This window comes from Pongo pygmaeus, chromosome 10 (genome assembly GCF_028885625.2).
Source record: "Pongo pygmaeus isolate AG05252 chromosome 10, NHGRI_mPonPyg2-v2.0_pri, whole genome shotgun sequence".
NCBI lineage: Eukaryota > Metazoa > Chordata > Mammalia > Primates > Hominidae > Pongo > Pongo pygmaeus.
Genome location: NC_072383.2, coordinates 29,535,934 through 29,548,750, shown reverse-complemented (window position 1 = coordinate 29,548,750; position 12,817 = coordinate 29,535,934). Strand labels below are relative to the sequence as shown.

Sequence of the window (12,817 nt, the reverse complement as noted above, 5' to 3'; positions counted from 1 at the left end):
CTGATTACAAATTATTTAAGAAAAAGACAAAATCATAGTCACCCTTGAATTTAACCCTGGCATAGTGATACACAGATATGAGACATTCAATGTTTGTTTGCTAAATTTAATTTTAAATCTAAAATTCAAAAGTAAGTGTTAAAAGGGTATTTGTTGGTGTGTGTATATTTTATATCTATGAATACATGATTTAGATGAGTTATTTTAAACTTGGCTTTAAAAATTACTTACCTTGATACACAGATGCACACACAACCTCTAATTAGATGCAACAAATAGCAGGTGGATATTAGTGTTGCAACATATATGTTCTTTATAACAAGTAACTAATAACCTATATTGTAAAGCATTTCAATGCTACCATTATCTTGTGCGATATGAATTTAATAAGAATATAAGTAGTTATATCTTAAGTTTAAAAGTAAATAAAAGAAATAAAAATGATTTTTATGGAATGAAACATTATATAAAGGATTGAGAATACTATTAATATATTCCATTTTTTAATTCCGCTTACTTACAAGCAACCCACTATTACAGATGGAAATACCTTTGCAGCGGATACTAATGCCTCTTTATTTCTTTGCCTTTCTTCCTCCAAACATTTTTCCAATATTTCCTGTCAAATGATAAGACAGTTGAAAAGACATTAAATGTATTATTTGAGGTAACAGAACACATTCTTTCTACACTCTGAGCACAGTTAAAGTATTACCTTCTGTTCTTGAGATTGCTGAATCAAAGCTTCCTTTATTTTTTCTTTTAACAGTTCCTTCTCTGTATCTAGCATTTCAAGGAGCCTCTGATGCTACAAGGAATGATAAGCAAATTATATTATGGCTCTGAGACAGATGATCTATCAACAAGGAGAGTGGCTGGTAGAATTCATTTGTCCAGAAAATTGAAGTAGTTACAAAAGGAAAAAATGAGAAGTTCCCTAAAACGAAGGCTCAGGAGAAAAAAACACTAAATTCACCTTTCTACAATCAGCCAAGATACATTTCTTAGCCCCAAGTTCAACAGAGTATATGACAAGAAATCTAACTTAAGAACAACTACTCAAAATTGAAAAATTAATCAGAAAATGATGTCTTTTCCAAAATTAAATTTGGAAAAATTACTCACTAAAATGATTATTATTAGCTTGCAGCAACAGAAGCAATGAAGCAATTAGATGATAACTGAGAAACATAAAATATCTGCTTGATGAACAACTATCATCATAGATTATTTGTGTTCCTAGTAAGGCATTGTTAAAAAAAAAATCGAAAGATTTATTAATTGTTGTCACCTTAAGATTTTACCACAGATTCAAAAACTAAATCTATGAAATGAGTACAAGAAATATTATGTAACAGGTAATATAAATGTGTATAAAGTTAATGTATCTATTTTTATTTTGATGTGCTACAGAAAAAGCTCACATAACTATCAATCAGTTATCATGGACCAAGCACTTGTTTCAATAGACCTTTCTGAGAATATTCAACTTTTGCAGCCTCAGTATCTCCAATAGCAATGAGCCAAATACTGTTCCAGAACAGTGCACTGATGTGGAAACAAAACTAAAAAATATGTATTGCCACTCATATATTTTTCATTCAGTTATTAAAGGCAAGTAAGATATTTTCTCAGATTTGGAATGCTATTTATATCCAAGCCTCCTTTAAATATGAACTCATTGGATATCCAATATTTTAAAATAGATTTGTGTCTTTTAAAGTTGTTCTTATTTAAAACATTTTTAGGGAGACAGTTTATATTGAGAGTAAGTGACCAAACAGTCCATGTCTACTTAAGATAATCTGTTATTCCTGCTTTTAATTATGTTACTTTTCATCTATGTTTTTCAAGAGAGTAAGTAAAATCATATGAAAGATGTGTTTTTCCTTAAAAACAAATCCAAACTGTGATACAAATCATTACATGACTCTGAGAAATTATGGGTATTATATGAAATTATGTAACGCAGCTAATTAACAAATGAGTAGACTTACCACATAATTAATGTATAAGTATTAATAACTGAGACTTTAATTTTATATTCTCTGTAAATCTAGATGCACTCGGTATTTCATAGGATCAGAAGCAATACCTAACCCTATTTGAAATATACATATGAGAAAATACGCAAAGATATTATACCAGGCAAATAATTAGCCTTAAAAACTACATGAGACCAAAAATATTCAATTTAGGCTTGGGAAGAGGTAAACATAACACAAATAAAACAAAAATGTTTAGAATTAAAATACAGAATAAAATTTTTGGAGTTATTAATAACTTAGAAAACAAATGTTCCTTAAAAAGAACTGGTAATGTTAGCAAAGTCAAACTAATAGAAATCACTAAGTAATTCATTATAAGTGGGCTAAATTTCCTAAGTGGTCCAATAAAAACTAAATTTGAAGAGGGTACATTAGCTAAAATGACAATGTAATGTTTATAAAATTCATTCCTGAATGTCGTTTCTTAATTCTGACAGTATCCTACAATAGAAGACAATTTTTGAGCTTGTCTGTGTAAGAACAAACCTGAAATTACTGTTCGAAAGAAGCATCCTACATAAAATATATCCTAAGTAAAATCACAGATTCACTTGAGAAAATACAACTGGGTTACTGGCTTTTCTCATACTTATAGATAATAATGGCACTGTTGAAAGTGCTTTATATGTAGTAGTACCACATTAAACTCTCACAATAAACTGCCGTATTCTTCCACATTCTTCTCATTTTCAGATGAGTCAGCTGAGCCTTAGAGAGGCTAGGTAAGTTACTAATCTTTATTTCAACAATAATCCTACCCTATATAATCATTATCAGTAGTAGTAATTATCTAATACTAAAAGCAGCCCAGTACATTATACCTCATTATTACCTATAGTAATTAAAAGCTACATAATGTAATCCGTATGCCAAGTAAGGCCTCATTTCCATTTGGCTGTAATAGAATAAGACTAATCTATGCTTCCGATTTTGTCATTTCAGACTACTACTATTATTAAAATAAGATGATTTCCTGAACAAATTGCAATTGGTATTAGGACAAACGAATTCAGAAAGATACTTAATGGCAAGGGGAAAATTTCCCCTCCCCTCCCCTCCCCTTCCCTTTCCTCCCCTCCCCTCCCCTGCCCTGCCCTGCCCTGCCCTGCCCTTCCCATTCTTCTTTATTTGTTAATTCCTTCCTTCCTTCATCCTCCATGTTGCCCAGACTGGACTTGAACTCCTGGCTTCATGTGATCCTCCCACCTTAGCTTCCCAAAATGCTGGGATTACAGGATGAGCCGCCGTGCCCAGCCAAAATTTAGATCTTAAAATTAAACATAGATAATTTGCAAAGCAAACAAATAATTCACAAGAGGCTACTCAAAACCCATGTGTTTCAATACAATGTATTTTGATTTTTGTAAAACTGATATATGCTCATTATAAAAAATATAAAGAAGTGAAAATTTCCCAGTGTCCCATTACCCAAAGGAAATCACTGATAGCACTCAGGCAAACATCCTTCTGGAGAGCTGTTTATTAAATATTTTATATAATGAATTTATATATAAATAGTATTCTGTAACCTTTTGGAACTCTATAGTATAGCATTATTCTATAGTATAGCATTATTCTTTTTGTTTTGTTAAATTTAATGTATATTTTACCATTCTCCTTTTTATAGACTTTTATGTTGTTTCCAATTTTTCACTTTAAAAAATGTTTATTTTTATGCATGCATCTTTGTGAAATTATACAATTATAGCCTTATGAGAAATTCCTAGAAACCATATTAACAGGCTGAAGGTTGAGCAAGTTGTATATTTTAATGCATACTCTCAAACTGTACTCTAGCAAAAATACCAAATTACACCTTTTCTAACAATAACAGGACAACAGGCAAAGGAGACTCCCCTCCAGAAAACAATCATGGACTGCCAGAGCACCTAATCAATGAAATTGTTCCACTCTTAGAGAAAGGAATCCTTGCTCTTTTTGTCCAGAAATACTTTGTATCTGCTACTGACCAATCACTGCTATTTATTTCATCATTCTCCCTTTCTGAAATGGACATTTTTGTTGCAGTTATTTGTTTCTTCTCTCTCTCTTATAAATCATAATTATAGTTTTTTTTAGGCCACAGAAGGTGGCTCACACATGTAAACCCAGCACTTTGGGAGGCCAAGATGGATGGATCACTTGAGTCCAGGAGTTAGAGACCAGCCTGGGCAACAGGATAAAACCCTGGTCTCTACAAAAAAAATACAACAATTAGTTGGGCATAGTGGCATGAGCCCGTTGTCCCAGCTACTTGGGAGGCTAAGGTGGGAGGATCACTTGAAGTAGGAGGACCTCTCACCTTCATAAAACTGTATTTATATTAAAACTACAAAAAACTATATAAATATAGTTTTTTGAAGGGGAGGGCTCTCCCTACTTCTAAACTGTCTCTGTTTCCTTGAAGTTTCTTTTTATTTATTCCTTTGAGTCAGTAACTTTTTCATTTGAGATGTTTTTGTTTGGTAACAATTTTATGTTCATTCATATTAAAACCTCAAACACAAAAATGCTGAAAGGAAATTCTGTGTATGTGAGTAAGCTTCACAATAGCCACAAAAGGTATTGAACTGATTTTTCATGGTTGTGGAGATTGCCAAATGTTAGTTCTATGAACATTTTCTCTTGAGCCAGTCTTTTTGCTTAGAAAAAAATTCTCCAATCTCTTAAGTGGTGCTATGAGCCAAACTTTCAGCATTCTAGGAGCAATGTGTTAAGAGGCACAGTGGAGACCTCACTGCTCAGTAATGGTCTTTGGTTTAATCTCCTTGTTTTTAGTCCCATGCCTTACTCTTGCCCTTTATGAGTTCAGAGAATATCTGCTTTGATTTCTCTTTTGTTCTGCTAGGATGTACAATAAATCCCCTAGTTGAGTATGGTGTGTGTTAAGGAATAAATATTTTTTACCTCCCTCCCTCCGCCACAAATTTATATGCCAAAGCCCTAATCCCCAATGTGATAGCAGTTGGAGATGGGGCCTTTAGGAGGTAACTGGGGTTAGACAAAGTCCTGAGGATGGGGAAAAGAGCACTCGCGTATTCTCTCTGTGTGAACACACAGCAAGACTGTGGCTACCTACAAGCCAAAAGAAGAGGCCTACTCAGCAGAAACCTTGATCTTGGACTTTCTAGCCTCTAGAACTGTAAATATAAATTCCTGTTGTTTAAGCCAATCTATGGTGGGTGCTTTTTAATGGCAGCCTGAGCTGACTGAGACAGTGCACAAGAGGACTTGGGAACACAACTGCTAGTCATATGGACTTTCAACCATTCCTCTTGTTTTCAGAGCTACACAGCACCTAGTGCTTGTATTTCCCACGGCTTTCTAGGGTTTTGCAGGACAAACCAGCTTCTTCATGGGTTTCACCTCAATAAGCTAAGATTACAACTTGCTTTTCTCTGCTAAATTAGTTGATAATTGTACACCTGTTATCTCCTTTCATATTTATTTGTCCTAGTTAGTTTTTGCTTGTTGGTTTTGTTTCGGTCCCTTTATGTGTCATTTTAGTGATCTGGGGTTTTTTGTCGGGGAGAGGGACTAAGAGGTAGGACACATTAGTGTTTTAATTCACCAAATCCAGCTCTGAACCCTTGGCAAGTTATCCAACCATCCCAAATAATTCTAATACCCACCAAAATATGCTGTTAGGAGGATTGAATAGTCAAATGTCAACTAAATTATCACTCATTTGATATTAGTTCCTAAAACAGTACATGCCAATAATAAATATAAGTGTTAGATAGCATTCCTTTGAAAATAGATTTAAACAAACTGATATATAACTAAGACTAACATTTTAAATTTCTTTAAGATGACACTAGGTCAAAACATCAGGAGAAAAGGTATAGTTTAGCTAATATAGAAGTGAGAAAAAAAAAGAAAAGGTGTTGGTGCAGGATATTCTCTGCTGAAATGCTTCTATTGTTTTAATAAATTTCTAATCTTTCTATCCTCCCATGATTGAGCAGCAGGAACTGCTTTTTTAAAAAAAAAAAAAATCTTTAAGAGAAACTTTTATTTTAGTTTCAGGAGTATACGTGAAGGTTTGTTACATAGTTGAACTTGTGTCACGTGGGTTTGTTGTACAGATTATTTCATCACCAAAGTACTAAGCCCAGTACCCGAGAGTTATCTTTATTGCTCCTCTCCCTCCTCCTACCCTCCACTCTCAAGTAGACCCCAGTGTCTGTTGTTCCCTTCTTTGTATTCATGAGTTCTTATCAATTAGCTCTCGCTTGTAAGTGAGAATGTGTTGTATTTGGTGTTCTATTCCTGCATTAGTTTGCTAAAGGTAATAGCCTCCAGCTCCATTCATGTTCCCACAAACACATGATCTTGTCTTTTTAATGGCTGCATAGTATTCCATCTTAAAATGGCAGAGGAAGTACCTCCACGGGACTTATATTGGTACTATTCTCCAAATGCAATCTCTCTTGGCTAGCCGGCTGCCCAAGTTTTATTTTGTGATTATTTTTCACAAATATTACATTCATATTAATCTTATCCATCACAATTGAAATACGAATTGTTCAGTGGAAAATAAATTTCTAAATTATCGTAACTATGCCCCTAAGACAAATTTCAGCATTTAAAAATTGTGATAGAAAATTTTTGTAAATGAATGCCATTCTTCTCCACCTCAGTAGGTTACATAACATATAATTTAATTTGTTGCTGATGGGCAGACTTCTACAACGAATAAATTCTTTAACACAACAATTCCATCAGGGGCACATTAAGCGAATTTACTGTGCTATCATTCAGTTTGTTAAATAACCCTATAGAAACAGGGCTATGCTATTCCTAGAGGCCTGTGACCAATGATGCTATCACCATTCCCCTTCACTGAAGGGCTTAGGGATATAGAAATAGTATGGTCAAAAACCAGTAAACAGGTTCTGCAAACTATTGTTACCACAGTGTAGAAATTTATAGTTCATGTTTAGCAAGTTTTATAAACATTTATTAATTTTTATATCTATTGGACCTAATAACAAAACATCAGGGTTGTACTTTGTATTTATTTTCCATTTCATTTGTCTAATAATTTTTATTCTATTTTGTACAAGTACAAACCCCTGACAGATTTTTAAAAAATGCTCCGTCATCCCAGTTAGCTTGAGAAACACTGTCAAGAGTACATGCTAATAGTGTCACACACACATGTCTAAGTCTCAGTGCTAATGGCTCTATTGCTAGTCTCATTTTTCTTTTTTTCATCGTTATAGTAGATTTTCTTTCTATTGTCATTAAGTACTATCAAACATTCTGTTGCCTGCCATCCATCTGTTGCTTCCATTAGACCTTACAGAAGTTTACCCTCTAGAGGCTCTCAGTGTATTTATGGAATAAACAAACATAGGCATTCATGCATGCATGAATGAATGAATAAATAAAAAATTACAAACCACTTTGCTCTATATAGCCTCTTTTATTTGCTTTTTCTCAGCCTGTTTTTGTCTCTTGTTCTCTACATCTTTTGGCATTTCTGCTATGTGGTCAGTTTTTATTTTTGTTTTAACTATTATTTGTACAATAAGTATGTTCTTTTCCTTTCTGCCTGATAAAGTTCCATAGCAATCAGCTGTTTTCACTGTTGCTCCCTGCTTTTTTCAGATGCTTGAGGTTAACAGGAGTGTATCCTTGAGACTCAGACTCCTGTTTTCTTCTTGTTTGTATGTTCCTAACTCCTAGCAAGAGGCAAGGTAAGTAATTAGCAAATACTTATTGAATGAATAATCCAATCAATGAATAATAGGAGGGAATGCACCAACAGACCTGTACAAAAAGAAACAAGTGGAGAAGGACAAACTGGATAATCTGAGCAAATGTCAGAATGATAGAATATTACCATAGAAAGGACATTTACATTATCTAGTTCTACTACCAACAGAAGGTATAAGGGACATAGAATTTGAAGACCATGGTTCTGGTTTTAGGTCTGACATTTGTTAGCAGAATGAAGGACAAATCATTCATATACCTATTAATAAGTATGTACCAATTGCCTGCATTGTACCAGGTAGTCATAAGACTGGGGTAACAAGTAAAAAAGACAGGTGGAAAGTATCTGTTCTCAGAAACCCACATTCTAAAACGTGAAACCTACCACAAACAAGCAATAAATACAGTAATAATGTAATTTCAGAAGTTATTATGAGCTGTGAAGGGAATAAAAGATTGATAAAATTAAAAAATAAGAGAAGAGGAAGGATTAGCTCCTTCAGATGAAGTGGTCATGTCATGTAACATCTCTTCAGTTTTTCTACAAAATGAGAAAAATGCCACCTCACAGGACTAATGTGAAGACCATCTGAAATAATGTGTGACAGTATTTTTAAAAAAGTGTTATAACTCTTTACAAATGTAAGAGTTTGTTAACAAAAACAATCTAAACAAGTGGTCTCCCAGAGTAAACATCCCCACATATATGCAGAAAATACCATTTCCTAAGAGTTTGTTCCACTGTGCTAGAAAGTTATATGTTATAATGAGCTAAAAACTTGTTTTCATACAAACTCAACTCTGTCTGCTTGAGTCAAAAAAAAATAGTCTAATCTCCTTTTAAAATTAAAAAAAAAAATCCTGCTTTTCCCTACATCTCCCAAAAGTTCTCCTCCAGATCAGACACTGACGCTTGCATGTGATCTGGTTTCAATTCCCTTAAAATCATGCATGCTTTCCTCAAGATGTTAAACCATGTACTGTCTTCATGACGGCAGCCATTAATAAAAATAATATATGCGGTGATGATTAGGGCAATATTAGCTATTATTACAACCCCTTCGTCTTGGAGTTTAATACAATCAGTTTAATTTTAATGTTTCTAACAGTCCAATGTTCATAGGTGGTCTCATCACGGGTGATTTGAAAGCCCAGTCTCCTTGCATTCTGTGGCCCCATCTTGTCCTATGAACATAAAGTCCTCCATATTCAGCTAGTGAATAAAAACAGGAGAGAGCTAATGGACTATTAGCCACTTCCACAACATGAACTATCAATGTCCTCATTTTAGATCAAGCAGATCATAATCTGTATCACAAAGCGAGACGATAACAAAGGGATGTGCCCATGCACCATCCAAGTGTAAATTCAGACTCTACAAATAACCATATATTAAGGCAAATCTAAGGCATAACTTTGTATATTTAGGGTTCAATAAAGTAGCAAGATAAGCCAGTGTTCGCCATTTTAATAACTGCACACATTCGAGAATCCATTTGGGGGATCAAACTCAACTTACCAAATGTGTATATGTGTAACAGATTGAATACCTGGTCCTAAAGATCTTGCCATAATGTAAGGAAAGAAAAAGTAACATGAAACATAAGATCGCATTAAAAAGGAAAAAATACCTAGCTAAAGGTACAGGAAATAATTGCTTAATTTCTGACAAGGCATATCAAAAACAATTTGTAGAGTTAAACGTGAGAAGGGCTCCAAGGTAAAAGTGGGATCTAACAGATAGAAAAAAGGAAAAGAGGGTTTTCTAGGCAGAAGGAACATGTTAGTTCCTATTCTAGGAGAATAGAGGGTACTCCAGTAACACAAGCATTAATATGTGAAGGCTGTGGGAGGAGCTTAAACTAACAAAGGTAGGATGAAGTCAAACTGTCTGGATGTTTGAAAATTAAGAAATAGAACATTTTTAATTCCTTGTATTATAATGATACTACCTGATGCAGAGTGGTACGTGAAATGAAAACAGTAAAATTTCAAGGGGCAAAGAAAACTCATCAACCAGAAAAAAACAATATGGGAAGTGGGACTAGAAAGGAAGAAGAGAAATTTCACAACATAGAGTCACTAAGATATAGCAATTAATCAGGCAGATAAGAGAGAAGAATGAGTAAAGGTGAGTAAGATCTGCAGCTCGGGTACCTGGACAAATGGTGATGTCACAACAAGACAAAAGGAAGAGAAACAGGCTTGAGAACAATAGAGCAAATGGCTTGGTTTTGGAAATGTTGAATTACAGATGCCAATGGAATATTAACTTTTAGTATGCTGTTCAGAAGTCTGTTGAAATATTAGTTTAAAGCTTACAAAAGAGGTCGAGGCAGCAAATTATAGCTCTAACAAGAAAAATGGAATATATCCTAGACTAGGAAATGTTGCTTAACTCTTTTTTTTTTTTTTTTTGCCTAGGACTCCTTTTCTGGATTATCCTAATTAACTATTAAGGGAGAAGAATTAGAGACCTAGATCATAACAGATAATTCATTAAACTAGAACTTGGAAGAAAAAAATTAAAACCATCAGATTTCTATTTTAAAAAATTAGAGAACATCCTACTTCCTTCTCCTTCCAACTTTAACAGATACAGCATAATAGAAACCTTTTTAGCTGTGAGCCATCATAACATACAATCCATATACAGACATACAATGTTACCTCATAAAAGCCTCCTGCATATATTCAACACTATTTTATATAGGCCTTTCTTCTTATAGGAAACAGTTATAGAATTGATACCAAAATCTGAGACAAGTTAGGCACTTATTCTCTTCATTCATGAAAACAAACAAACAAACAAACATACTTTGACATTTGATCATAAAATACTTTAAAACCCTGTTCCCTTGTAAAATATAATCAATTATTTCAAAAACGGTCTTTTGTTTCTGATCTAAAATGAACATATATACTTTCTCATTGTTATCTACTGAGAATATAGAATACTTGCTCAAGAGTTTATCTTCCCAGCTCATACTCACGTTTTGATTTAGTATTCTAGATCCATGCCCTCTGAGTGAACAAGAAAGATAAACCAAGAAGTTGAAAGTATATTTTTGTCCTTGGTATGTGAAACTTTCAGACTTCACAAATCTTTTTCAGATCACTCTAGAAATCCAGAACAGTTTTATTACACAGTATGTGCCATTCACAGCGGCAAATTGGCCTTTTTAGAAAATTGCCCTTGTATTATTTTTTTCAGAGCTATGTATAATGACACTGTGAATTCAAATCTTCAAAGAATCCTTGGCAAACAAAGACTCAAAAACTCTGGTCTATCATATAAAGTCTAAACTCCTCATCATTTCATACACATAACAATGTGGTCCTAAGTAAAATATGTCATGAATTTTCATGAATGCCTGAAACAGCCTTTTCTCAACACTTCATTCTTAATACTCCTCAGTCTATCACCTAGAAAATGACAACGCATCCTCCTGGATTCAATGTGTTCTCTGAATACACAGGCAGTAGTAATTCCTCTTTTGTTTGTGGTTGGTCTTTTCACACTTAAACATTTACTGCAGAATGCTTTAAACATATAGATAGTAAACAAAATGGAATAATGGAACTCTCTACACCTATCACTCACTTTCAACAATTATCAATATTCTGCCAATCTTTTATCATCTGTAATGCCACCCACTACCTACTTGATAACGATTATTTTAAAAGTCTTTTTCTTTAGGTAGATTTTACATATATGAAAATACACAAATCTTAGCTATACAACTTTAAACAATCTTAGCTATGCCCTTAGCTGTGTGATACACACATCTTTATCATGACGTAGAATATTTTCATTACCCAAAAAATTCCCTTTCCCCCAAAGCAACCAGTGTTCTGATATTTTCCTCTGACCATATCACACGCATACATGTATACATATATATATATAAATATATATATATATATATGAGAGAGAGATATATATATGTATACATACACACAGGTTTCATTGCTCTGCCAAAAAATCTGTAATACTCATCCATACAAATTAGTTGTGTGTATCAGTAAATTCCTCTTTATTACTAAGCAGCATTCCTCTGTATAAATATACCATAATTTGTTTACCCATTCTCCTGAAGACAGACATTTAGAACTGCTTCCAGTTATTGGCTACTGTGAATAAAGGAATCACAGACATTCTTTGATATACATTTTTATTTCTTTTGCATAAATACTTAGTAGGACTGTGGATGATTAAATTTATAAAAAACTGTCAAATCTTTTTCCAAAATGGTTGTACTACCAGTAATGTATGAGAGTTCCTATTAGCTTACATACTCACTATTTGATGATTTCAGTCTGTTAAATTTTAGCTATTTTACTGGATGTACAAAAATCTCTCTCTCATTATGGTTTTAAACTGAATTTCTATAATGATTAAAAATGTTAAGTATTTTATCATGTGCTTATTGGCCATTCTTATATTTTCTAAGTTCTTTCTTTTTCTTTTTTTTTTTTTTTTTTTGAGACGGAGTCTTGCTCTGTCGCCCAGGCTGGAGAGCAGTGGCACGATCTTGGTTCACTGCAACCTCCACCTCCCGGATTCAAATTATTCTCCTATCTCAGCCTCCTGAGTAGCTGGGATTACAGGCGCACACCACCACGCCTGGCTAATTTTTGTATTTTAGTAGAGATGGGGTTTCACCGTGTTGCCCAGGCTGGTCTTGAACTCCTGAGCTCAGGCAATCCGCCCACCTCGGCCTCCCAAAGTGCTAGGATTACAGGCGTGAGCCACTGCGCCCAGCCTCTAAGTTTTTTCGTTTAAGCCTGTTGTTCATGTTTTTTTAGTTCTCTTTTTTTATTGCTGATTTATATACTCTGGATATAAACTCTTTGTCAGATATATGTTTCATGAATGTTTTTCCAAGTTTGTGGCTTGCCTTTTCACTTTCTTAGTGATGTCTTTCAAGTAGCAGAAGTTTTCAAGTTTTCAATCAGATAATCCCTAATTTATCAATTTTTCTTTTATGGCTATTGCTTTGTGTGTACTACAAAATTATTCCCTACATCCAGGTCAAGAAGAT

At 33.9% G+C, this 12,817-nt stretch overlaps 1 protein-coding gene across 11 annotated transcripts in view; it reads right to left on the bottom strand.

Moving 5' to 3' along the window:
- The window catches only part of CCDC91 (coiled-coil domain containing 91), a 347,553-nt gene that overhangs the window by 82,717 nt on the left and 252,019 nt on the right, over positions 1-12,817 (bottom strand). For all 11 annotated transcript variants that reach the window (XM_054442943.2, XM_054442947.2, XM_054442944.1 and 8 more), the window contains 2 exons: positions 716-808; positions 551-619 (listed from right to left, as the gene is read on the bottom strand). In XM_054442943.2, the coding sequence (XP_054298918.1) occupies positions 551-619; positions 716-808 (162 nt within the window). The remainder of the gene's footprint in view (positions 1-550; positions 620-715; positions 809-12,817) is intronic.